The 25,352-nt window shown below is 54.3% G+C and overlaps 1 protein-coding gene across 1 annotated transcript; it reads right to left on the bottom strand.

Annotated features, from left to right (window-relative positions):
• Positions 1 to 4,136: 4,136 nt before the first annotated feature.
• CYGB (cytoglobin) lies at positions 4,137 to 19,900 on the bottom strand. The gene is made up of 3 exons (XM_065852266.2): positions 19,380 to 19,900; positions 9,521 to 9,752; positions 4,137 to 8,690 (listed from the first exon to the last, which is right to left on the bottom strand). Exons 1-3 carry the CDS (start codon positions 19,520 to 19,522, stop codon positions 8,526 to 8,528), a joined length of 540 nt encoding a protein of 179 aa, XP_065708338.1. The 5' UTR covers positions 19,523 to 19,900; the 3' UTR covers positions 4,137 to 8,525.
• Between the last annotated feature and the right edge of the window lie 5,452 nt (positions 19,901 to 25,352).

The following is a 25,352-nucleotide window of genomic DNA, read 5'->3' as shown; positions in this document are numbered from 1 at the left end:
GTCAGCAGCCCAGGGGGCTGGGAGATCCCAGATCCCATCCTCAGAGGCATTGTCACCCCCAAATCCTGACATAGCCACCCTAGTAGTGCACAGACCCCTCCAGACACAAATATTAGTGGGAAATTTGTATTTTTACTCCCTCCAAGCATTGTTTCTTCCTGCCCTCCCTCCCTCCCTGATCAGCCTGCGATGGGAAAGCATTAGAAAAATAAAACAATATCAAATGCAATCAAAGACAGGCTGGTGGGAGTTTGTCTTCTGGGTTTTCCTTCTCTTTTATTGCTTTCCCAAAGAAGAGGGCTCTGGGGTGATTTAGTGGAGCAGGAAAGGGCAGGAGGCTGGGAGCTGCCTGCTCCCTTTGGCAAATCTCTCAGGATGATGGTCTGGATTTGGGGATTTTCCTTCCTGTAGAAATGACTGCCCAGTCGGAGGATAAGGCTGGCTTGATGGGGAGGCTGCTTCACCTCCTGATACTGCAGCTGGGGTCAGTGGGAGCTACTGGGACAGGAGCTGTGGCAGAGGATGCTGCCATGGGGAGGAGGAGGAGGGATTGAAATGGGGGAATTCACAGCAGTGCAGAGGAAGCGGTGACCTTTGAGAAGCAATCTTCTTTGCCCGCTGCTATTTATCCAGCCTTCCCAGCGGCTCCTGCAACCGAGCGCAATCCTGAGTGCGTGGGCCAGGCTGGGCGATGCTGGGCTGCCCTGGTGCTGAGCCGTGGCTCTCTGCTGTCCAAGGGTGGTTCTGATTTGAGGAGCTGAATGCATCGTTTACTGCTGGAACAGCAGCTCTGCAAAGGTCCAAACCTTCCTGCCTACCAGGTGCTTTTAGGCAGGAGAACTGGGAGGAAAAGCCATGTGTTTGTCCCCAAGCATCCCCCTTGCCCACCTTCCCTGATGCTGCTCAGGTGAGCTCTGCCTGGGCTTGGTGGATCCACACCCGGCTGAGCAGAGGCTGCAGGTCCATGTTTACCTGCACAGAGTCTGCATTCACCTTCAGAGAGGTGACCTGCCTGTCGCCGGAGCCGAGCGAAGCTGCATCCAGCAGCTGGGCTGTGCGGGAGCAGAGCTCTGACCAACCATGCACCACGGACCTGCCAGCCCCTCTTAGCTGAGGAAAGGCTGGGGCCAGGGTGGTGTCAGCATCCCAATGTGAAGGAACCCAGGGGAGATGGTGCTTGTAGAGAGCAGGGCTGGACCGCCAGAACATCCTTGTGAGCACCTGCATCTCTGCTGGCATCCTGCCTCTCCATAGGCACAACATTGCAGACACCCCATCCCCGCAGGCACCCCTCTCTGTCATCATCCCGACCACTCTACCAGCCTCCACTCCCAAAGCAGACCATGCCACGGGTGGGTTTGCATGGAGAGCAGGATGACTGCTGTCTCACTGACCCTCCACCCAGCCCTCATCGCTTGGATTATTTCTGAAATCATTTTCCTGAACCTGATGGTACAATTCCAGGTACAATGCCTTTTGCACCCCCTCGTTACCAGTAGCACTGGTACAGATGTCACCCAGTGCCATGGCAGATGTGGGCAGGGACTTTCTGTCACAAGGGACATAAAGTGCCTGGCCCCATCCTGGCAGCAGGAAGGGCAGGGGCAGGATGCAGGCAGGACACGGGCAGGACGTGGGCAGCACAGCCAGCCGCGTCCCCAGGGAACAGCAGCAGCACCATGGGGCACACACAGCCATACGTCTCCTGAGCAGCACCGAGACCTCAAAATATATCTATAGGGTGTAGGTAGATATAAAATATGTTGTTAAATCCTGAGTATAACCATAATTTGTTGGTAGCAGAGCTCCAAGTGATGCACAGCTCTTGGCAGACAGATGAGACATGGGCTTTCCTAAGTTTAAAATAAACCAGCTTACCTGTCCAGGCTCCTCTGGCCTTTCTGACAATCAGTTTTTCCCTCTACCAAGAAAACAATAAAAAGAAGTGTAAATATTTGTAGTTATTGACTGAAATATCTGAAGAAAGTAACTGAAAATCACACTATTGCTTAAAAAAGTACCCCCCAAACAAATATCTCTGCTACATAAATATAAAACCACAACAATGTGGCAGAGCCTGATGATTATTTTGTTTCAGGAGCTGTTTGGAACATCACCCTGAAGACTGATCGAATATAGAAAGAGCATCTGCAGGGTAGTTGTCTAAAGCTTTCCCTTATAGAAAATATATTCGTCAGTTAACAAGAGGGATTTGTAATAAAGAGTAATAGGGGATGGGAATCCTCCCATCAGCAAGCTGTTGGGTTTGGGTGATTTCCTGGTGTTCCCAAGCATCCTCACTGCCTTGGGTCCCTGGGGGAAGAAAGAGGAGGAGAAGGAGGAGGAGGAAGCAGCCTGACCCCCCCAGAACCTTCCTCCTCCTCCCAGCCCTCTCTCCACCCTCCCTCTGCCCTCGGCTCTGCTCTCTCTCAAAAGTGCCTGGGAGAAGAGAAACCTGGCTGTAAATTAGCCAGGAGGATTTTTCAATCCGAGATGTGCACTTCCCCCCCAGCTCGGCATCCCCCCGACGCTGTTATTTCATCTCTTGGCTGCCAAACTCCCGGGAATTAATCCCAGTCGGCGCTGACAGCGTTTACATTCAGCGCTGCTCAGATAAACCATATCAACCGGCACAGCTGAAGAGGAGCCGGTGCGGAAGGAAGAGCTGGCTCCTGCTCAGTGTCACGGGTGATTTTTTTCCTGCCTCTTTTTGTTGTCTTTTTTTTTTTATATTTTTTCCCCTTGGATCTTTGCTCTGAGCAAGGAGCCACCCAAACCCCTGTGCTGGTGAGGGTGGCCATAGAGTGGTTCATATAGCAAAACTTGGAGCTTCTGGTTCTTATCTTGATGCAGATACTGGACAAAAAGAAGGGATGTGTCCTTCAAGCCAGTGGGAGCTTGCAAGCTCCGTCTCCTGAGATTTCTCACCCTGTGTCACTCGGCACACAAGGGAGAGCTTCTCCTCACCTCCAGCTCCAAAAATCCAGGTTTTAATAGGTATTTGCGCAGCACATTGCATATTCTGTTTTTTATCTCACCTTTGCAGATGTATTTCTGTCTGACCCTTGCAGTAACCTCGTGGCTCTCCCTTTGGCTGTCACTGGCCTCTGGACACGTGGTGGAGATATCCCATGTCTGAGCCTCATCTGCACCAGGCTTGGGGAGCTGCAATTCCCCCAGCATATAGGGCAGGGAGCATCAGACCCCATGGCCAGCGGTGTGGGGCTTTCCCAGGGCTGGAGCACGGGCAATGGGCTGCGAGCACACCCTGCACTGTGCCTTAGCTGCAAAATTCCCCTCTTCCTCCATTTCCCAGCCCATAAACCAGCACCAAGGTCACCAAGGTGGTGTCTAAGACCTGGGTCTCCTGCTCCCTGGGGCGAGGGGTCGCCCCTGGAAAGCGACATCCCCAGGCTGTGACATTTGGAGACACAGTGGGTTTAGCCATCCCCAAAGCAGCAGGAGGGGGTGAGCCCATCACCCCAGCACCTGGAGCAGTTTTTCAGTGCATCCTCAGCCTCCCACCATGTCTCCTTTTCCACCAGCACTTGCAGAGCACTGACGTGGCGGTGGGGTCCGGGTCATAGCGTGATCGTCACAGCCACCCCAAAGTGACGGAATCCGGGGGTAAATATTAGTACGAAGTGAAGGGCTGTGTACGTATTTTCTCCCTGCAAGGTAATGATGAAATTCCTGGCTCCTTTTCAACAATCTGTTGGAAAAACCAGCCCTGTGTCAGCATCCTCCCGTCATCACTGTTTCTGGCCAGTCTCAGCCTGGAGTACAAAGGTCTGAGAGCTTCAGGTCCCCACCGCAATCTCCCGACTCCTGAGCCAACCAGTCCTCTTGCTCGTGGTTTCCAAGCGAATGTTTCCCATCTGGAGCATAGCAGCGTGTGGGTTTGCTGAGCGTTCGCTTCCGCCTGGGTGCGTATACAGGATGTGGTGGGGATCCCGAGGATGGCTTACTCACTGCATTAACAGCACCAAGTGGTTTACCCCCAGAAAAAAGATGCAGTGGGAGAAGATCATTGCAGGGGGTTGACTAGACCCACCTGGCCATCGGGCAGACCCCCCAAAATCCCCTGCATCACCCCAGCCCTGCAGCCACCCCACCAGAAAGAAACCAAGAAGAGCTGGAGGGGTTTGATTGATTTATCCACTGAAGATACAAGTTTCGGTTTAATAACACCATTCTGTCCGGTTACAAACATACTAAAAACCTACAAAAAGAAAACAACAAGTTACACCCATCGTACATGGAACGGCATGTATAAAACCAGCACAGAAGCGCCGAGAAACACGTACATGGACAGTATCGGCAGCAGGAACAGGAAAGACACGGAGTTACATCAGACCACGTCGGCTCATGTCTGCGGGTCACGGCGGGACTGGTTAAGACATACTGACAATTAGAGACAACCTCGGCTATGGAAAATAATTAGTGTCACGGTCTGTTAAATAGGTCAGACCTTGGTGGGTAGTTTTAATCCCTCCCTTTTGGATTAGTTGGTCCAAGGTGAGCTCAGGGGTTTCCCTTCCAGTCTGGCATCGCTGGTGCTGGTCCCCACACTGACCTCAGTGTACCAGGGGGGCTTCCCCATGGCAAGGGGCAGGGGGGGCTGAGCTCCAGCCACAGAGCCCAGCCAGCCCAAATCTGGTCCCCACTGAGGTCACTGGGCATGTCCCCACAGAGTGGGGAGACACTGGGATCCCCTTTACTGGGGCAAACAGGAGCAAACTGGCAGAGATGCAGGAGGATTCCCCCGGGAGAGCCTGCGGCTTGGCTGTGAGGGCTTGTTTTGCTATAAGAGAAGACGAGGGTGATGGCTCAAGGTCCTTAAGGTTTCCTTGTCTTCTGGTGACATTGACGAGTCTCTCTAGCTGGTCAGGTGAATATGGAGCTACACCTGCCATGGGTGTTTGCTATAGGGAGGGGAGGACAGAAGGATGGGGTCTGTGCCCCATCCTGTACCCAGTGCTTCCAGCACTGAGCTCCCTCTGACCAAACACAGCATCAAACTTGGGCTAGGGGGGACATGAGCTGGTTGATATGAGCAGATGTCCCCATAGGAGCCAGGACAAGGTGCTCAGGGGGGTAGTGAACAGGGCTGGGGGAGACAGGGAGCAGCAGTGCAGGCATTTGCATGCGTGTGCCAGAGAGCCACGCTCTGAGCTAGGACCCAGCCTCCCTTTCTGCTCTTCCGCATGGCATTTATCAGCCCTGTCACTCTGGAATGGTATTTTTCTCCTTTTTTCTGTTCATTTTCATCTCTCCCCAGATGAGGATTTTCCCCGATTTCAGTAACGCCTGCTCTGCTATGGGCGGTGAAGAGGGGGCGTTCGCTTTATCTCTTCCCCTTCATGAGCTCTGCCCTGGCCACCTTCCCCGATTCATCTCTCTTCCTACAGAGCTGGTAAAAATAAGTATGTTTTATGTTTGCATATATTCAGCCGGCCTGCGATTTGGCTGATAGGGAGGCTCCTCGAGGGACAGCAGCTGCACGCATCTGGATTTGTTTTAGAAAAATGTGCCTGGAAAAAAACCCAAACCCAGCACACACATGCGTGGGCGCAGGAGGTCACGGGTCAGTTTTTTCTAGAAATGCAAAAAAAAAAGAAAGAGAAAGAAAAAGAACAAGAAGAAACCAAGTCCCTCTCAAAGGGGAGATGGGGGCGACCTCACCCTGCTGCTCCCCCAAAGCCAAGGCACTCAAGTGGGTCAGGCATGAACGTGGGGACTTTCCACCCCAAAATCGCTTCCCTGCTGATTGCGACCAAGCCCAATTTTGATTGTGGGAAGGGAGAGGAAGGGCTTGCACTGAAAAATCAGAATTCCCACCTGGAGAGTGTTAAGCTCAAAGGTTAATGTGTGAACTTTTCCTAAAGATGAACCATCCCTGGACGGAAACACCCCTGGCCCAGCATCCGCAGAGCACGGGGAGTACATGAACTCATCCAAAATATGCGTCGCTGGCCTCAAGGTTTTGGCACAAATGGATGGAGTTGCACTTGTGAGAGTCCTGCGATGCACCCAAAAAAGATATCTAACAGCCTTGCTCCAAGTGTTCGCTCTCCAGTCTGGCACCAGAGAAAGGTCAAAGGCTGAACAGGTCTTCTCCCATCTGCATGGGCTTCATCCTGACCTTGGCCAACAGCTGCTGTTTGAAACATGACTCTGCTAGACATGCAAGGGATCATAGAACCATTTTGGTTGGAAGAGACACTCAAGATCATCGAGTCCAACTGGTACCCCACCCCTGGCACTGCCCCATGTCCCTGAGAACCTCATCTCTGCGTCTGTTCAACCCTCCAGGGATGGTGACTCCACCACTGCCCTGGGCAGCCTGTTCCAATGCCCAACAGCCCTTTCCAGGAATAAATTGTTCCCCAGATCCAACCTCAACCTCCCCTGGTGCAACTTGAGGCCATTTCCTCTCATCCTGTCGCTTGTTCCTTGGGAGCAGAGCCCAACCCCGCCTGGCTCCAAGCTCCTTTCAGGCAGTTCAGAGATCAGAAGGTCTCCCCTCAGCTCCTGTTCTCCAGGATGAACCCCTCACGTCCCTCAGCATGGAAAGAGCAGGGTGGTGGTCCATAGTTTGCCCCTTTGTATGGGTTGCCCCTCAGCAGTGTCAGGGCTGGGGGGCAGAGGAGCCCCTTTGCACGGAAACAAAACAGAAAAAAACCCCAAAACATTCCCTGGGGATGTCTGAAAGTGCAGATGAACTGGCTGTGGGTGAGCAAATGGCAGTTTCTGTCTGGCTGCTCCAGAGAAGGGAGGTCTACCCCAGGGGGAGTCACTGCTGCCCCCTCCAGCAGTGTCCCCATGGAGGGGGATGTCCCCAGGGTAGCCAAGGGGACCCAGCCGGGACTGCAGGCTCACTGCCTGTCAAACCCACATCCAAAAGAGGAGCTGTTCTCTCCCCGAAAGCTGCCAGCTGCTGTCACAGCAGCAGAGCGAGGCCCAAGGAAATCTGAGAAGGAAACCCACCTGCACTTCAATAGGTAACATTGCCCTTAATGTTAGAGCTTTAAAACAACAGAGGTATTTTGGGAAACACTGGGTGGCAAGAGTGACAAAGCTTCCTAGCACATCTGATGCTTCATCCCCAGCCCTTTAGGAATCAGTCCTCAGAGCATCCTACAAATCCAAGCGCATGTGTGCAGGAGGCAATGGGGCTGCTCCTCCTCCCTTTTCTGTAACCAATGGGGAAACCGAGGCAGCAAAACTAAGCAGACTCACCCACAGTTTGAGGAGTTGGTGTTGGAGGAAGATGAGTGCTGCAAGCCCTGCAGCCACATCTCTTTTGTTTTGGGGGGAGCCCTTTGCCAGGCACAGCACTATGGGTCCTGGGGGAGGACACAGCTCCTGCGTGGGCTTGTCTCTAACAGGCACTTTATTTAAGGAACGCAGTTTTACCAAGAGGGCAGGAATATGCTCTATGTAACAAGTTATTTATTAATTTTAAGAGAGCAGGGACCTTTCCTCACACTCAGGAATCCCTCCTGCTATGTCTGCTTCATCTTTCCCCCTCCTCATCACAGTCCTTTTCTCACTGAGTGGGGCAGAGCTGCCCCAGCCCGACACCCCCACACCACCTTGCTGCTGCTGGACAGACAGACAGACCAACCTCCCAGGGCAATGGCACAACGTGTGCCATCCAAGCCTGCCCTCCTGCACATCTTTGCTACATGCAGGGGCTGAAGGGAGACAGGGGGGTGTCTCACCAGCTCCCTGTATCTGCCACAAGGTTCCCACCTCCACGCTGTGCTCAGAGCTACAAGGGGAGGCAGCCCAAAGGCATCCCCCCTTTCCCACTCACTCACACTGGGGGGACAGGTCTCTCCCACCCCCTCGCTCCCTCCAACCCCAGGAGGGTTTGCAGCAGCCAGCCAAGGAGAGGGACAGGGGATGATGGAGAGGCAGAGGCTGCTGCCGGCCGCGGTGCCAGGCGATGGGCAGTGAGAGCAGCTCTGACCGTGGCCATCAGCCCTGCCAGGCGAGTGCAGAAAGTGCAAAGCAAAGTGGTTTTGGTCCCAGCCAGTCCCCATATGCATCATGCCCGCAAAAGTGAGGAGCCAGGTTTACCCAGGGGCTTTGCATGGAAAAGAGTTGTGTTGTTCGTCAGACGGGGCTGCCGGTCACTGCTACGCAGCAGAGCTTGTGCAAGAGACTTTGAGGTGGTGCGAGTGAGGTGTGGGACTGGGGACATGGTGATGGACAGGCCAGGACAATAAGATGGAGCCAACAACCAACGCTCCCCCTCGCGCTCTGCATCCTCTTTCAGCGTCCCCTGCAACCACTTCACCCTGACCCACCCACACCCTTCATTATCCTCTTTTTTTTTTTTTGGCTTATTTAGTTTGTTTTTAAACCCCGTGGAGATCAAATTGCGACTTGGCATCTAACAGAGCTGGCCCTACCGGGCTCCCCAGACTTGAGCGAAGATCTTGGAGAAGAGACCAGAGTGAAGTCCTGGGTGGGAGCGAAGCCCCCCCTGCCCCTCGCCCGGCCCCGCCGGCCGCTCACAGGGTGGCGGTGGGATACTGCGCCCAGCCCACCTCCTTGTACGCCGCCGTCACGTGGGTGTAGATGAGGCTCCTCATCTTGGTCCAGGCACCGTGTGCCTCCGGGGTGAAGTCGTCAGCAAACTCCTCGGCAATGACCTCCAGCATGACACCAGTGAGTTTCTGGAGGGAGGGAGGCAGATAGCAAGGGGTTAATAACCCTCCTGGGAGGAGCTAGCAGCAAATTTAGCTTTTTTCCTGCAAAACATATGTAATCCTGCTGCTGAGTTCTGGAAATGACAACCCTCTGCCGGACAGACAGATGTTTGGAAGGTCTGCCGACGCCCCAGGTAACCAGTGTGCCCAGGCAGGGGGAGGCTGAGACCCAGCACAACAGGATGCTGCTTGCATGTTCAAGTGTCTCCCTAATCTGGGCACCTCAAGTTATGAAGTCCCTTCTATCATGCTTGATTGCTAAATAAGGGACATTCTGCCACAACCATACTGGAGCGGGTACAGGCAGGATGCGGGCAGGCAGGTTAAGGTACTTGATGCTCCAGCATTGGCTGCATTTGGGAATGGTGGCCTTGGGGACAGCATGGCAGTGGGACACTGCAGCATCCTGGGCAGCAACCCCCACCACCAGCCAACCTCCTCTGGGCAAGGACAGGCAGCACCAGCTTGTCATGGCTCCCGCTCTCCTTTTCCTCTTGTGATAGGACAAGCGGCGATGGTTTTAAACTAAAGGAGGGAGATTCAGGCTGGACATGAGGAAGAAATCGTTGGCCCTGAGGGTGGTGAGAGCCTGGCCCAGGTTGCCCAGAGAAGTGGAGGATGAACCATCCCTGGAGACATCCCAGGCCAGGCTGGACGGGGCTCTGAGCAACCTGAGCTGGTGAAGATGTCCCTGCACTGGGACTGGATGAGCTTTGAAGGTTCCTTCTAACCCAAACTATTCTATGAATTTCTAAAGCACCACAGAGATTTGGGTTTTTTTGGCTCCCATCCTTTACCTTAAAGTAGATGGGCTCCACTTTGTGCTTGAGGGCATGCGCCTTGCCCACAAGGGCCAGGACAGAGGAGACCTTCTCAGAGTCATCGAGGTTCTCCACCACAGTGTTAATGGCACCCATCACCCGCCGAGCATGCTTACGCAGCTGCAAGCTCCCTTCCATCTCCAGCGGGTCCTTCATGTGCTTGAACTGGCTGAAGTACTGCTTGGCCGAGGGGAAGTTGACGAAAAACCTTCAAGAAAGAATAGACACGAAATACCATCAGGAGGGTGAGAGCAAGCTGAGAGGTTAAAGCAAAGTGTGGAGTGGTAGAGATGCTGGAAACCACCCTCTTGCACCTAACACAGCCAGGGATGGTTTTTTCTTTGATCTTCTTGAGAGCTGTGCCATTCAAGCAGCCTAAAAACCAGCAGGTTAATGCCTTTCTCCTCAAACTTCCCTAGCAGCTATAAGGGCACTGGAATTGGATATTCATCAACAAAGCAGAGGCAAGATTGAGTTCTTGATACCCAGAGACTCCAGCCCAGGCATGCCAGATACTGAATATGTGCTCAAATATATATCAAAATGCCATGTCTTGTCTCAGAGAGCTGGAGACGAGCATGAAAAACCTCTCTTTATCCCAGTCAGCCTCTCCCTGCCCCTTTTCCCCAGTCCTGCAGCACCTTCCCAGCCTCATGGGCTTTATTCTTGCATTGCCACCCAAAATAGCCACCCCTGCCTTTCAGAGATCAGCGTCACCAGAGTGTCCAGCAAGATCTCAGCCCTGAGCTCACATCACTGCTCATCCCTGCCAGGAGACACTTTGCCCAGCACAAGGATGCCACAAACACCCAGCCCACCCCACTGAGGAGCCTCTTTTCTGCAGGATTAAACCAATTCAAATGAAATGCAGCTGGAGCAAATGAAGCTGCGGTTGCAGCTGCTGTGCTGAGCTCCCTGGGGAGGTGGAGGGTTGGGGAGCACAAGGTAGTGGGGTGCAGGGCTGGGGCCACCAATACCAGCACCATCAATACCAACACCACAGCCAGTGCTCTCACCAGCCGGGGCTGACACTTGAGTCACATTAACCACCCCTTTCCATCTGATGTACATGGGAGAATCGCACAGCAGTGTTGGGTCTCCACTGCCACTCAGCTCCCTCCGAGGGGGCTCTCCCTGCCTCCTCCCAGTCCCCCCTTCACCTGAACCAGGGCCAGTGAAGGATGCTCAGGAGGTGGCAGACAGTTCCTAGGGCTGTCCCCCACTGTCCTTGGCTCCAGACAGACACCCTGCTGCCTCCTCTTCTCTCCCAGGCTGCCATAACCCCCTCCCCAGCCACCATCCCAAACCATGTGAACCCACCCTACCTCTAATCCCAACCATCCCCACCTCCCTCCAGGACCAGGTGGGATCCTCTTCCTCTCTCACCACTTCATGGATAATCACAACATTGAGGACCAGGTTCATTTACCACCACATTATCCTTCTTTTGCCCCCCCCCCCACTTCCTTCCCCCACTCCGTTGGCTTGTGAAGGTTTGGGGGCATTGCCAAGGGAGCGGGTGAAGCAGCTCCTGGAGTGCACCCGCCGCTTCTGTCGCTTCCCCAAGGCAGCTGGGATTCATCAGACTGCCCAAAATAGGTTTTGGAGGTGTGAAGACTGTGCAGCAGAAAGGGTGGGGGGAGGAAGGAAGGTGGAAAGGGGGAGATAAGGTGTTGCTTTTAAAACCTGGAGGGGATCCATGACAAAACTCCTCTTGTTATTGTGCAGCCTTCCTGCCCCCCAAAGCTTCTCCTGACACATCTGGTCCCTGTCAGGAGAAATCATGTCCAGGCCTGGCTGACTCCAGCTCCTGTCGCCACAGAGATGCTCAGTCCATACCCTTCAGCTCAGGGCTGTCAGAGAGGTGGTCAGGGATGGATGCTGGGCCACACAGCACCACTCCCAGGGTTTAAAGCTTCTGCCCCAAGCATTTCCCAACGGAAGGACAAACGTTCCTCTCTCTTAATGGGACCATTTTTTCCCTAGCACCCAGCATTCTTCTCCCCACATCCTGGACCTCTCCACTGCTGCAGTTCCATCTCTGATCCCTTGAGATCAATGCTCTCCAACCATGGACAACAAACACCTCACCAAGGTTGTATCTAAGGGGTTTGCTGTCCCTGATGGCGGGTTTATCACCTCTCATCCTTTGACTGACATCCTCAGGGGCACTGGGAGTAGGGGGTGCTGCTCAAGGTGGGACCTGCTGCCCATAGCCTACCCCTGTCTAAGCCTCTGAATCCCAAACCATCTGAAGTTCCCCGAAAAGCCCTATTCAATCTTAGCTCAAGGGCATGATGCTGTGAAAAGCCAGGGAACAAGCTGAGAAAAATACCTGGTCTGAGTCAGGATGTTTTAGCAGAAGGGCTACAGCAAGGGGGGATCAACTGTATCTCCAGGAACCACAGCATCCCACCAAAAGAAGGAGTGAAAGAACTCGTTGAGACTGATGCCCTTCCAGGAGTAGGAGCAGAGACTTCATGCCTCTCCCGTGGCATCACCTCCACCTCTCTGCCACTTTCAGCTAAACACCAGGATTAATTAAACCCCAAAAAGTCCCCAAACTGGATGAGACCAGGCCAATGAAGGTTCCAAATACTCACTTTCCAACCATTCCCCACTTTGCAGCCCCTCAAGGTGATGCCCCCATGGGAGCTGAGCCCAGCAGCTCTCCGAGGGACAGTGGCAGTGCCGGAGGGGTGTAAAACCAGCAAATCCCTGGTTTGCACACTTAACCTCATGTGTCATCCGCTGATGTTCATCGATGGAGAACTGAACCAGGGGAGCCCAAAGCACCTTTGTTTTAAGTTGAAGAGCAAATCGGTGGCTGGCCAGAGACCAGCAGCCATTGCTCCCTGCGGGGCTGGGAAAGGCAGGGGCTGTGGCAAGAACTTCTGGCCTGGAGCAAATATTTGAGTTGTCGAAGCAATAAAAAGAGGGAAGGAGACTCGCTCAGTGGTACTTGTTAATAAACAGAGAAGATTAATTTAACACAAAGGTTAAATATAACCAGAGGAAAGGAGAAAAAAAGAAAAGGCAGAAATAAAATAACTCAAACAATAGCAAATTAGAAGAGGTGTCAGTTGGGGTTTTTCCATCTACAGAACATTTTTTGAGCGTTCAAACATCTCAGGCTCTGGAATTTTGTTGGCTTATTATGTGTGTGCGTGTGTGTCTTTTGGGCTCTTTTTCTTCATCGGAGTCATTAAAAAGATGATATTTACCATTGCATATCACACAGAATGATGATTGATGGAAACCAGATGCCTGCATACCAATCTCATTATATTTCTTTTTAAGTGATTCCATTCTGCACTCGCTAATTTGTACTCTGCGAGCTACATCTGGACCCAACGGACAGGATGTCAGGATTGCTTTTCCTCTCTTTTCTGCTCTTTTAACAACTTTAAGGACACAACCATTCCCAGTAGCAGAGCCAAAGGAAATAATTAAGGTGCAAAACCCACTGCAGTCACTGTTAACCTGGTTTCTGTTCAGGAGGAAAGATGCCACTTCTCCTCCCATCTCCCTCATCCTCCTTCTCCCCAGGCCCTGCAGAGCAAACCCCACATGCAGAAGATCTTCCAGCCCAGCCATCTCCTTCCTTTTCCCAACTGGGAGGACGAACGAAGGTGCTTGCTTGGTCCCCTTGAGCACCTAAACTCTTGATGCTTCACTTACCCTGTTTGCAGACCATGGGGAAAAAATGCCAGTGAGCTCTGGAAGCTGCTGGCAAGCGTCAGCTGAAGCCCCCACCTGTAAATATAGACTTTTTTTCCCCTAGATTTGCCTACTAAAGCTTTTATGTTTTCTGTCACCTCATCCCTCTATGTGGGAGAAACTCTCTCTAACCAGCCTGGAGTCTCTCCACGTCCCTTTTCAAACCTCTTCTTCCAGCTCCCTTCTGCTTGGGTACCTACAAAGCAGCTGATACTGGGTGGGCAGGTGGTGTGTGGTGCTGCTATTTATTATGCTGAGGGCTGGCTGAGAGCTTCGCCTGCACCTTCCCCTTGCCCCTCCCAGACACCCGTATCCTATCATCCTAATTTCAGGCTGGGGTAGGGGTGCTGGGTGCTGCACATGTTTACAGCCCCCAGGCCAAGGTGAGAAAGGTCTCAGCCATGTCGATGCCACCACCCAATGAGACAGAAAAAGGAAAATCATAGAACCATTTTGTTTGGAAGAGACCCTCAAGATCATCGAGTCCAACCATTACTCCAACCCTGGCACTGCCCCATGTCCCTGAGAACCTCATCTCTGCGTCTGTTCAACCCTCCAGGGATGGTGACTCCAGCACTGCCCTGGGCAGCCTGTTCCAATGCCCCACAGCCCTTTGGGGAAGAAATTGTTCCCCAGATCCAACCTCAACCTCCCCTGGTGCAACTTGAAGCCATTTACTCTGATCCTGTTGCTTGTTCCTGGGGAGCAGAGCCCGACCCCGCCTGGCTCCAAGCTCCTTTCAGGCAGTTCAGAGATCAGAAGGTCTCCCCTCAGCTCCTGTTCTCCAGCTGAACCCTCCAGGTCCCTCAGCTGCTCCCATCACACTTGTGCTCCAGACCCTTCACCGGCTTGACCCCCATCTCCTGCACCAGTGGAGGGATTTTCAGGGCTGGTACCAACACATCCAGCACATCCTCAGTCATGGCCAGGGAAAGCACCCAGCCGAAGTGTTTGACCCTCACTGTGTCTTTGCTTCCCTTTGTCAGGGTTGTCCTTGAAGCTCTTGGGTGCCAAGTGGGATCTCTCCATCCACACACGGCTCACAGGTGATGCAAGGGCAGCCCTGGGACGGGGGACATGGGAAAGGCTGTTTTCGTGTCACCCCACAAGCTGCTGACACAGCTGATGTGGGATGCAGGGATCCCTGCTCAGCTGCCCTGGGCACAAAGCAGCCGTAACAGCTGGTTCCAGGCGCTGTGATCGGAGAGAAAACACAGCCAGAGGAAAAGGGGCTGTTTTTTATTAAACCCACACTTGCTCCCTTCACCTCTCATGGAGGGGGCTGTTGTTTCGGCCAATGTCCCTTGTGCGTGTCCTTGTCAGCAGAGCAGAGCCCTTCTGCTCTCCTCGGCTCCAGAGAAACATCTCTCTGGCTTGACCACAATGATTCACCAGCGTGTGACAAGCCATGGGATGGGGACATCACTGCACGGAAGGTTGGTCTTTTCATCAGGCCCTTTGCAAAGCGGGATGTTGCGGTGGGAGGATCTTGCCAGGCAGTTTTGCTCTGAAATTTGCCCATTGGCAGCTAAGGATGGACCCTTCCCTATGGACACCTCCACAAAACACGTTGGCTCTGGGGGCAGCTGTGAAATCATATCTTTAAATGCCATTTTAGGTGGATTCATCCCTTTTTTTTTTGTATTCAGCTGGAAAAAAAAAGAAATAAAGGGTCTTCTGCATAGCCAGACTCATTACTCAGGCTCTTTGCCGGTTTAACCTAAAACTTACAATAAAGTCTGGCATCCAAGGAGTGCTTTTCTATTTCAAAGCTCTTTGCAAAGTGTCTGAAACCAGGTGTGCTGGCTCAGACTGAGCAGCTGTTGAAATCCGGCAGCCTGATTCTGCATTGGCAATCCTTTTGCTTCCCCTCCTACACCTCCTGAGAGAGGAAGAACACATCAGGAGTGATGGAGAAGGTAACAATTTTGGAAATTTAGAAAGCTGATGGAGCTGGAGTGGAGGTGGAAGGAACAGTGACGGAGAAACCCTGTGGATGTGGCAGGTTGCATTGCCTGCGCTCGGCCCGGCATAAACATTTGGTGTGGATTTGCCTGGGAACTAATAGAAACTGTCCCTGGGTTTTATCCTCTGCTGGGATCTGTAAAGTTTTGTGGTCCCACATCTGTGATCATGGTACGTGTGTGTGGGTGTGGGAGCGAGAGAATGCGATGCTCAGGAGATGCTCACCCTTGCACGGCACAGAGCTGAGGCCCCCCCAAGTGATTATGCCCCCCGGCACAGTCTTGGAATGTGGGGTATTGGCAATGAACTACTGCGAGGGCATTAGAGAAAGAGGGATGCCTGGGGAGGGCTCCTGCAAAGAAGCCAGAGCTGCCCTGGTCCCCTCGAGCACCCAGACTCCCCCGCTGCCAGCTCTCTAATGGGGGGTGTGTTTCAAAAATGATCGATTCCTAAATTACATATGGGGAAACCGAGGCACAGCAATGAATTTGGGGACATGGGGAGGCTATGGGTGGCCAACCATGCTGGCTGGTGTGCCCACCTGGGAGAGACCCAGCCAAACACACAGCCCCATATGTGCAGCTTGGGGATCTGGGTCCAGCCCCAAAGGGTTAAGGCTGCAGACGGAGCCCACAGAGGCCCCTGAGCTCCGGAGGAGGAAGATGAGCGTGGAGGAGATTGTGCTTCCTCCGGCGCGAGGGTCCCCCACCGAGGAAATTGTCAATTAACCACATAGTTCTTAACCACACAGCGCAGATTCCCATGATCCGGTGGCTGCTCAGCCAGAAGTCCCCATTATTCGTGTTTATGTCCTCTGGGAGCCCAGAGGCCCTGCAAGATCAGGACCCCACCGTGCTGCTGGCAGCACTGTGCAGATTTGCTATGGCTTCAAGCACTAGCAGCAGCCTTGACGGCTGGGAAGCTGAGGCCTAGCTCTGTGCCTCAGTTTCCCCACCTGTAAAGCATGGAAAGGCGGGGGGTGGCGGAGGATGGCTGGAGAAGGTGCAGAGGGAGGCGGATGGGGTTCCTGTGGGATGCCCATGCTGCAGCTCTCCCCATCTCTGCCTTTCAGGAGGGCATTGCTGCCCCTCTGCCTCTGTTTTTGAGGCACAGGATCAGGCCCCAGGATGGCTTTTCCCCCCATAGGAAAAAGTCATTCCCTGCCCTGGGCAGCTCCAAAGGGCTGGAGAGGGCACGGAGCAGGAAGGCACATAGAGACCCTCTGCCACCAGATACAGGCAACTCCCCGCTCATAACCCCAACAGCAGAAATGTGGCTGCTCACATATTCACCTGCTTTTACCTCTCTGCACATTGAGATGCACCAAAGCGGGGGCTCACAGCTGTGTATTCCCCTTGCTTCACCCAGGCACCCTTGTACATATCCCTTCCTGCCTCAGTTTCCCTAGCAAGGTGATGAGAAACAGCAGAAACAAGCGGTAAAGCATGGAGGTGGCTGGGGCAGCTCTCGGCCCCCCGCACTTCGCATGTCTGTGCATCCAAAAACATGCTGGGCAGGTCAGCTCACACTGTGCCAGGAGCCCCCATGCTGCCCCCTCCCCAGCCCTGACCTCTCAAGCTGCTGAATCATGTCTTGGGCAGCGGCTGCCGCCCGCCCAGGCTCCCGGCGGCCTCCACGCATGACCCACTTCTCCCTGCAGCTGGTGCCAGCTGGGAACCGCAGCGGGAGAGCGGCAGCCACCGGTGTCCCAACCCCGGCCAGGGCTGCCCAGCGTCCCCTTCCCTGGGGAACTCACGGGGAGCAGGTTGGAGGTGGCAGGGGAATGAGTCTTAGGGCAGCAGCACGAAGCTCTGTGCGCAGATGGAGTTTGCTGCTGGGGGGCAGCCTGGCCCCCTGGGTCGTGGCATGGGGATGCAGGCAGATGTGGTGCTCCAGCTTGTGCTGCTAGAGGGGACAGTAGCTCCCCCAAATTATACTGACATCCCTGGGGACATGCTAGACACAAGGAAGAATTTTTTTACACTGAGGGTGATGAAACACTGGCCCAGGCTGGCCAGAGAGGTGGTGGATGAACCATCCCTGGAGACATCCCAGGCCAGGCTGGACGGGGCTCTGAGCAACCTGAGCTGGTGAAGATGTCCCTGCTCATGGCAGGGGGGGCACTGGGGGAGCTGGGAAGGTCCCTCCAATACAAATGACTCTATGATCTATGATTCTATGCACCGAAAGTCCAGACCTCACTCTAAGCATCCCAGGGAACCTCTGGCTGCGGGAGCAGCTGTGGGTTTAGCTGGGATGTGCCAGAGCGTGTGCTATGGCCAAGCATGTAAATGCTCCCAAGGAGCCAAGGCTAACCCAAGGTGCCAGCTCAGTCCTGCCCTGTTGGCACAGTCTGGGGGGAAACCCCCCGCATGGTGCCACAACTCTCCCTGGAATGAAAAAAACAGAGCAGTAACTTCTACTGGGAAAGTTTGAATTGGGACCAGAGCTCGGCCATGAGGTTCCCGCTGCTTGCACCTTGCTGCCCCTTCTCCCCCGCCCCACTCTGAGCCCCACAGCTGCACACAGGACGCTGAATCAATGAGCTGCCTTGGGGACTCCCCCATGGCACTAACATGAGTCCTTCAGTGACAGCCAGGGCACTCAGACACCCGCCCTGTGCTCCCAGGTGGGGGACACCCAGCTGAGCTGGTGGATGGGCGATGGCATGGCCCAGGTGCCAGGTAAGGAGCTGTGGGTCAAGCCCTGTGCTGAAGCTCATGGGATGGGGAGAAGGGGGATTTTGCATCCTCCAGATGTCTGCAGCCTTCACACAGCTCAGGTGAGGTTGGTGTCCCCAGCTGTGGTGCCATGACACCCCCTGACCGCCCCTGGTTGGCTGCACAGAGCGGGAGCCTTGGGGGAACTGGCTGAGCCATCAGCTGGCTCTGAGAGAGGGAAATGTCTGAGGAGGTGGAGAGGGAACTCAAATGTCATTCTGGCTTCTCTGCAGAGGGGTCTCGCTGGGAAAATCCCATTGCGGTGCTAGAAGTGAGCCGGGAGGGGACCCGTCTCTGCTCACTGGCATGTTGAGGAGCTCTGCTCCCTGCAGATGGCGGGGGCTGGAAAACTTTTGGCTGATTATTAATAAACAGTGCATCCATCCCAGCAGTGCTCTGAGCACCCACAGTCCCCGGCTGCAGGAGCAAAACGGGAAGGACACAACCCAGGCTCCTGTCTCCTGTCTCCTGTCTGGGTGCTGGGGTTGGGTCGGGGAGGAGCTCAGGGGGACCCCTGTGTTGCTGCTCCCTGGGATGGGTGGAGGGAGATTTGTGTCCCTGGAGCATCTTTGCCAACAGGTCAGAACAGGCACCTCGCCTGCTCCTCTCCTTGCTCTGCCTGTCCCCCCTTAAACAAGGGTCACAGCCCACTGGTGCTGCACCCCATGGACACCCCAAACTCCTGGTGTCTGCAGGTTTCCCACTCAGTGCCTCTCCAGGGTACCCCAAACTATGCAAGAATGCCCACCCGCCTTTGATCCCCACCTCAAGAGCATCTCTCTGGTTTGCTTTCACAGGGTTTGTGACCACCAGTCACAGCCCCATGCCAAGGGTGATGCTCCGCACCCCACTCCTGGGGTGGCTGGGTCCCTGTGGCCCCCATTCCCCCCATCTCCTGCCTGTGCCCCCCGCACCCCCTGCCACCGCCAACTTCAGCGCTCTCCTTCCCGCCGATGCTGCCGCCGGAGGGACAGATGGTGCCCTGGGAGACACACCTGCTTGGGTTTTATCTTGGCTCCCAACTTGCATTATTTCACCCGCCAGCCGGCTCCGTACCGCTGCCATCCGCATGCAGCCAACTGGGGGGGGTAAAGAAATAAAATACCCCCAATGCACCCAAGCTCGGTGCCGCTCTTCCCCCTCCTCCGCCACCCCCCAGGCTTCGTCCCCAGGCTAAGGTGACCTTTGCCAGGGAAGCAGCTTCCCCCGAAGTCCCTGGTGAGGCTCCCCCCGCCGCCACCACCCGGCTCCAAGGTGTGGAAATCAGAGGAGTGCTGTGAAACCTCCCTACTCCCCGCCAGCGATTGCGCCCAGCCAGCTCCCCACTCGCTGTCATTCATCTCACTTCAGTTATATATATTGTTCTGCCTCTTCCTCAGCTATAAAGAGATTTACTTGGATTTGCTGCTTCCTTTTTTTTTTTTAAATACCTGATGAGTATGGAGACACCAACGTCCTCGCAGTTTGCATATACTCTGCTCCATGTCTCTTGAATAACCTTTTTCTCGGCATCTGAGATCTCTTCACTTCTTTCCCACCTCTCAATCTCCATTTCTCCCTGGACTTTCTCCATCAAAAACAGCCAGCAGGATCCTCCGGGAAGCCAGGAGGAGATAAAGCGAGATGCGTGCGAGCGGGTATATCCTGCGAGCAGAGACAAGGTGTTTGCTCAGCGGCTCTGCCGACGGGTGGATGTATATGCGTGTGTGTGTGTGTGTGTGTGTGCGAGCGTGGCTGCCTGCCGGCGTGTTTAGATATCTGTAATTTAAAAAAATATCCCGGCAGTGTGATGCATGCGATTAGATTTCAGCTCTCCTAGCGCTGGCCATGGCTGTAGTTCGCTTCAGCTCGGCTCGGGTGTGTGTGGCTGACTGATGGGGAACTGCCTAAAAGTAAAATATTCAAAGGCATCGCAAGACCAGCCTCTTCACCAATGTGTGAACGTGAGCTCACTTTCTCCCTCTCTCCTCCTCTCTCCCACTCCTCCCTCCTTCCCTTTTTTTTCCTCCTGAAAGGGAGAGATGAGGGAGATGTTCTGGGAAACATCAGGACGGTGCTGGGGGGGGCGAGATAGGGCTGGAAGTTGTTTTTTTGTTATTTTGGTTTCTTTTTCCAGCCCTTGTAAACAGCTCAGAGGGAATTCAGAATCCAATGTGCTGAGTTAAACTTATCTAGAGCGCCGACTCTGCCTCAGCTCCCCCCTCGCAGCCCTTGGTTTGTGTTTGGAAGGACAGACCCTCGCTCGCCTCTGCTGTCGGGGCTGGATTGGGAGTCAGGGTGAGGGGGACGGGAGGTGCCCCCACCCATGGGTGACTCTTGTCACCCAGAGAACACGCTCTGTCCCACAGGGGCTGTTTTAATGACAAGGATTTGCTCGCCCGCCCCATAGCCAATTGTAGAGGCATCCAAAGTTAAGGCGCTTGTTAAATCAAAATATTATTATTCTGTGATTGCATCACTGCTGGTGGTGTCTCAGCAGGGATGCAGCACACGGGAACACCTCCTCACCAGCCTTCCCGTCGCCTTCGTGTGTGCCCTTTTGGGCTGGTTTTTTACCCAAATGCCATTTCCAGCTCCCAGAAAATCCGGCACGTTAAACCCACAGCACAGTCCATTTGCACAGAGAGAAGGAAAATACTACCAAGACTTGTAATAACCAACAATCCCCCAGAGGGGGATCAGAGACAAGAGAAGCAGCCTGGTGTTCACAGCCGCCTCCTGCACCCTGCCAGGGCAGACAGACAGACGGACAGAGGGGTGGACAGACAGCCAGGCTGAGGGTGCAGCTCTGACACCAGCCACGCAGGGGCTTGGGGGTGTCTCAGCCCCTTTGGAGGCTGAAGCTTCGTTATTGCAGATCTGCAGAGGGAAAAAGCTGTTATTTTTCCTCAATACCAGACTGGATTAAGAGCAGCCAGACCAGTAGTGTCAGCAAACTGGCTCTTGCAGATCTAATGGGAGCTGGCAGAGAAGCCTCTGCCCACGTGTCCCCCATTCTGGGTCCCCCACCAACTTTGTGCTGGGACAAACTGAGAGCCTCACACGTTCGTGAACCCCTTGGCTTGGAGACACAAACCTGGGCTCAACTGGGATCTACCAAACCCACAGCAACGCGGGCAACCCTACACGGTCAGGCATCATCCAGGTCCCAAATAGCACCACCTCCAGCTTCTAAATCATCAGATTTTCATCAGCCAACGTAAAGTTTGGCTTTTCCTCCTGTCCATTAGCCACTGGGATGAGCACCCGTGAGCCCAAGCTCAAATATAAACTACAATGTTCCTAGGTGGCCACCATGCAGCAGCGAAATGTCCCCTCTTGACCCGGCAGGGCACGGCCAAGCTTATCGCCCTCTCTTTAAAATGCAGGAGAAGAGCTGCTGCACTTAGACCCGGCTTAAAATCAGAGCAAAACTGCAATGCAGCACTAGTGCTTTCAAAAACGGAAAAAAGCCTCAAATTCTGACAAATACGAACGGTTGGGCAATAATCTAGGTGGACCATTGGTTAAGTTATTACTCACTGTGTGTTTAAAGACAAGGACTCTTAGAAGCTTTTGGACCCTGTGCCTTAGGCAAAGCTGGGCTCACAGCCTGGTACCTGGCTGCAAGGTGAGCCTGGCTCCTTGGCACCGACAGTCAAAGGGTCTTGGTTCAAGAGTCTCCATTTAGAGATCATAGAATATTAGAAAAGTAAGTGGGCAATCCTCCATTCCCACAGGTGCAGGGGGTGCGGATGGGATCCAGGACCCCCGAGGCTCTGCCTCATCCCTGTGGGAACTGTGCCCACCTCCACCAGCTTCTCCCACGCCCCCTGTTCCCCCCATGTTGCCTCTCCTCCTCCCCGTGTGCTGGGTGCAATGAGAAATGTACTTGGCTCCCAATCCTTGAGTGGGAGGTGAAGGTAAAAAAACCCGAGACTTCATCTCTCCAGCGTGTGGGATGCGGCTGATGGCAGATCCCCACCCTTGACTCCTCCACGGTCGCTGAGGCGAAGGCGGAACCCCCAAATCCAGACCCTTAGGCTGAGCCCAGCTTCTCTCATGCGTGGGGACAGCCTCGTTACTCGGTTCTTGGAGAAACACGGGTGACTTCTTGTGTCCCCTGCAAAGTCACTTCCCTGGTACCTCCTGCCCAGAGTGGGAGGTGGAAGGTGCTGCTATGGCTCTTTGTCATTTTTGCTCCCACCGAGGTGGCCGAGAGCCATTGCGGGCACACGTGCGTGCCAGGCTGGGTGTTTGTCCTTCGTCCTTCCCAGCAGCTGCCTCTCACCTCCTCCCGGAGCCACTCCAGGCTGCTGCATTGTCTCACCTGGAGACATTGGACTTGTCATTGCTGAAGCAAAACCACTGGTCATCAGCCTGGCTCACCCAGCATTGCCCCCGGTGTGTGGTGCTTTTCTCTGTATCTTCCTAATCCAGCCCTGCTGCCAACTGCACGGTCCTGGCCTGAAAAGGAATAACAAGACTTTAGGAAAGGGATTTGCAGCGCCCGCTCCAGCCAGATGCCCCAGGAGGGAAGGATTTAGTCTAAAGCCTGTATAAATGCTCTGTGCTTATTGCAGGTTTCCTTCCACCGGCTTCTGCAATCCCAGGAGACTCATGCACAATCCCGATGCTCCAGCTCTGTGCCAGCAGCACCTGCGCCCTGCGAGCTGTCACTGCGAGAATGGGCTGGGGACAACATGAGGGGGGTTAAGGGGCTACAGGATCCCCCCAGATCCCGCTGGGGTTCCATTGCTGTCTGCCTCTCTGTCACAGTGGGGTGGTGAGCTCATGCAGGATGTTGTGGGACCCCAGTTTAATCGTGCAGCCATTGTCCACGTTGCTGGCGCACTCCGTTGCTGATTAACTTGTAAAGACCAGTAGCATCAAGAGACTGGGATTCCCCCAGCTCCATGTCCCCAACACAGCTGGGAAGAGCTGAGCCAGCGAGGCGACAGCATTGGGAGCTGCTGTCCCCCCACCTTGGCTTGAGCAGCCCCAGGGAAGTTGAACCCAGGCTGGTTGTGCAGAGCAGAGCTGGGGCAGACATTCTTCCTTGGATTGAAATCAGAGCTCAAGAGGAGCTTTCAGAACTGGTGTGGAACGTGTTGGAACCAAACCAACCCCGACTCTCCTTCCTACATGGAAACAGGGTTCATCTCCTCTGCAGTTGAAGTCCCACAGGTGCAGCTTTGTGCAGAAATTGAGGTCTGCGGTGCCACCAAAGCAAAACCCTGCAGTGGGATCTGCCCTGAGCCCCCAGTGCCCACCCTCCTCTCTTGCAACCCCTGTATCCACATCGACCTCCAGCCCACCAAGCCCCATGATGGGAGCAGGATGATGTGGGGTGCTGGGGACACCGGCTGGGGACCAGCACGGCAGCAGGGCTGGGGTGATGCCCGGGATGAAGGACGGGATGAAGACACCTGGACTCTCAGCAGCAGCAGGTTGGTGAGACGAGGCCAGCACAGCCTCCTCGTGACCTGCTCAAACCTTGTATCAGCTTTCCGCCTCCCACCCCAAAACGTCCCTACCAACCCACACAATCTAAGAAAATCCAAACAAAACAAAACAAAGATTAGGAAATGCAGGGGAACAAAAGGAAGTAGAGAGAGGCCCTGGGAGTGGATCTGGGTGCTGGCCGGCGCTTGCAGGCAGGGCAGGGCAAGAAGCTGCCACAGCAGCCCTGGAGAGCCCTTCCCACCCAGACCAACTGTTGCAAAACCCCCCCAGTCCCACCCTGGGATTTGAGGAAACTGAAACCTTGTGATGCAAACTGGGACGGATGAAGCAAGAGGAAGCAGGTGATGGATCCAGCACCGTGGGGCTGCACAGACAAGGCCACCAGCTGGCTGCTAAACTTCCTCGGACCATGACCAGCCTCCGGTGTCACCACCTTCCCCCTCGTCCTCCCGTGCCGAGCTCTCCCACTGGCAGGAACCGGCTGCCCCCCCAGGAGCACAGCCCCTGTCACAGCTGGACCCATCAGCGGTAAACGAGGATGACAGGGTTATTGGGAAACAAGTCGACACTTCCAAACAGATTCTCTTTGCTGCTCTTTTCCTTCCTGAAGCTGGTCTGAGCATGGCAGGGGTTGCTCAGGAAAGCCAGCAAGCTAATATATTCATGTCATCTTGCGTTTAGTGCCAGGACATGAAGTAAACACTGTCAGGGACCTCGCTTCGGTTCAAAGACAAGCCCTGTTTCTTATTCCAATCACATTATCCATGCTCCCCATACAGCTTCATTGATTCATATCTTAAAAAGAAAAGCCTTCAAAACCCATTAAGTCTGCCTTGCCGCTCCAGTCCTGCTCTCAAGGGCTAGGGCAAGAAGCATTAACTAATCTGCTCACATTACCTTGCCTTTGAACCGAGCATCTCTCAGTGTCAATCAAGAGTGTTTGGAAGCGATACGCTCCCACGTGGGGCCAATTTTGGTTGCTGAGGTCACCCAATGTCATGGAAGTGGAGGGACTAGCAACCTGCACTGGGTCCCTTTGGCATCCAGGCTCAGCCAGGGCTCGTACCCACAGGTTATGGTCCCTGTTCAGTTCTGGAGATCCATGCACTTGTAAGCAAGCCCATGAAGGAGCAAATTCCTGAGGTTGCTCTTTCCCAGGGCCTCAGAGAACACCTGGGGTGCAAGAGCAGAGACTCCCGGTGTCACCCCGGCTGGGTCTCAGCGAGGGGAGATGGCTTTGCAAGCAGCAATGTCCTCCCAGGGATTACGAAAGCCACCGCTGCCTATTGCCAAGGAAAAGAAGGTCCTTCCAGCCTCTGGGGCTCCAGCTCAGCCAGCAGCTGCTGTTTATTTGGCTCCAGCAACTTCACCGCATACCGAAATGTGCTCCCGAGAGCCCAGCGTGCTCCAGCGCGGCCAGCCGGGACGTCGAGCTTGGCCACCCCGCATGCTTCCCAGCACCTTGCGTAAGACAGCGCCGCACCCTCCGGCCTGACTTCCACTTGGGAAAGAATTATTCATTCTTGTTTCCATCTGACTGGAGGACACACTTGGGATGAAACACCCACCGCCCTCCCGAAGGCTTCCCATCCCGCTGGTGCCAGCAGCGAGGCCGGAACCGTCCCCTCTGCCCTTGGCTGACCCCTAAGTTCAGGGATTGGGACTGTTTACTAGATGGGCTCAGAAGGATTTGATTTTACTAACATTTCAAGTGGTACTCGTGACTGTTGTTTGTAGGGTTTGGAGCACTTTGAGAGGACGTGTCCACCAAGAGGGGACTAACTGCAGCTGTCTCAGGCTCCTGTCATGGCTGGACTTGGGGCATCTCCATCCTCGGCTAGTTGGGGATGGAAAGTCAGGCTTCCTGCAAAGCTCAGCTTTGCTTTTTCCTTCGGACGAAACCAGTCATTAAGCACAGACCAATGCAGGTCACTTGGATTCAGTTCTTGTTTCAAAAT

This window comes from Patagioenas fasciata, chromosome 18 (genome assembly GCF_037038585.1).
Source record: "Patagioenas fasciata isolate bPatFas1 chromosome 18, bPatFas1.hap1, whole genome shotgun sequence".
Taxonomy (NCBI): domain Eukaryota; kingdom Metazoa; phylum Chordata; class Aves; order Columbiformes; family Columbidae; genus Patagioenas; species Patagioenas fasciata.
This window is presented reverse-complemented; position numbering and strand designations above follow the sequence as displayed.

Coding starts and splice junctions, on each gene's coding strand:
- CYGB (XM_065852266.2), bottom strand. CDS start 19,522: ATGGAGAAAGTCCAGGGAGAAATGGAGATTGAGAGGTGGGAAAGAAGT. Junction 9,753..19,379: donor GGTGTCTCCATACTCATCAG/GTATTTAAAAAA, acceptor TCTTTCTTGAAG/GTTTTTCGTCAACTTCCCCT. Junction 8,691..9,520: donor TGGAGCCCATCTACTTTAAG/GTAAAGGATGGG, acceptor CCCTCCCTCCAG/AAACTCACTGGTGTCATGCT.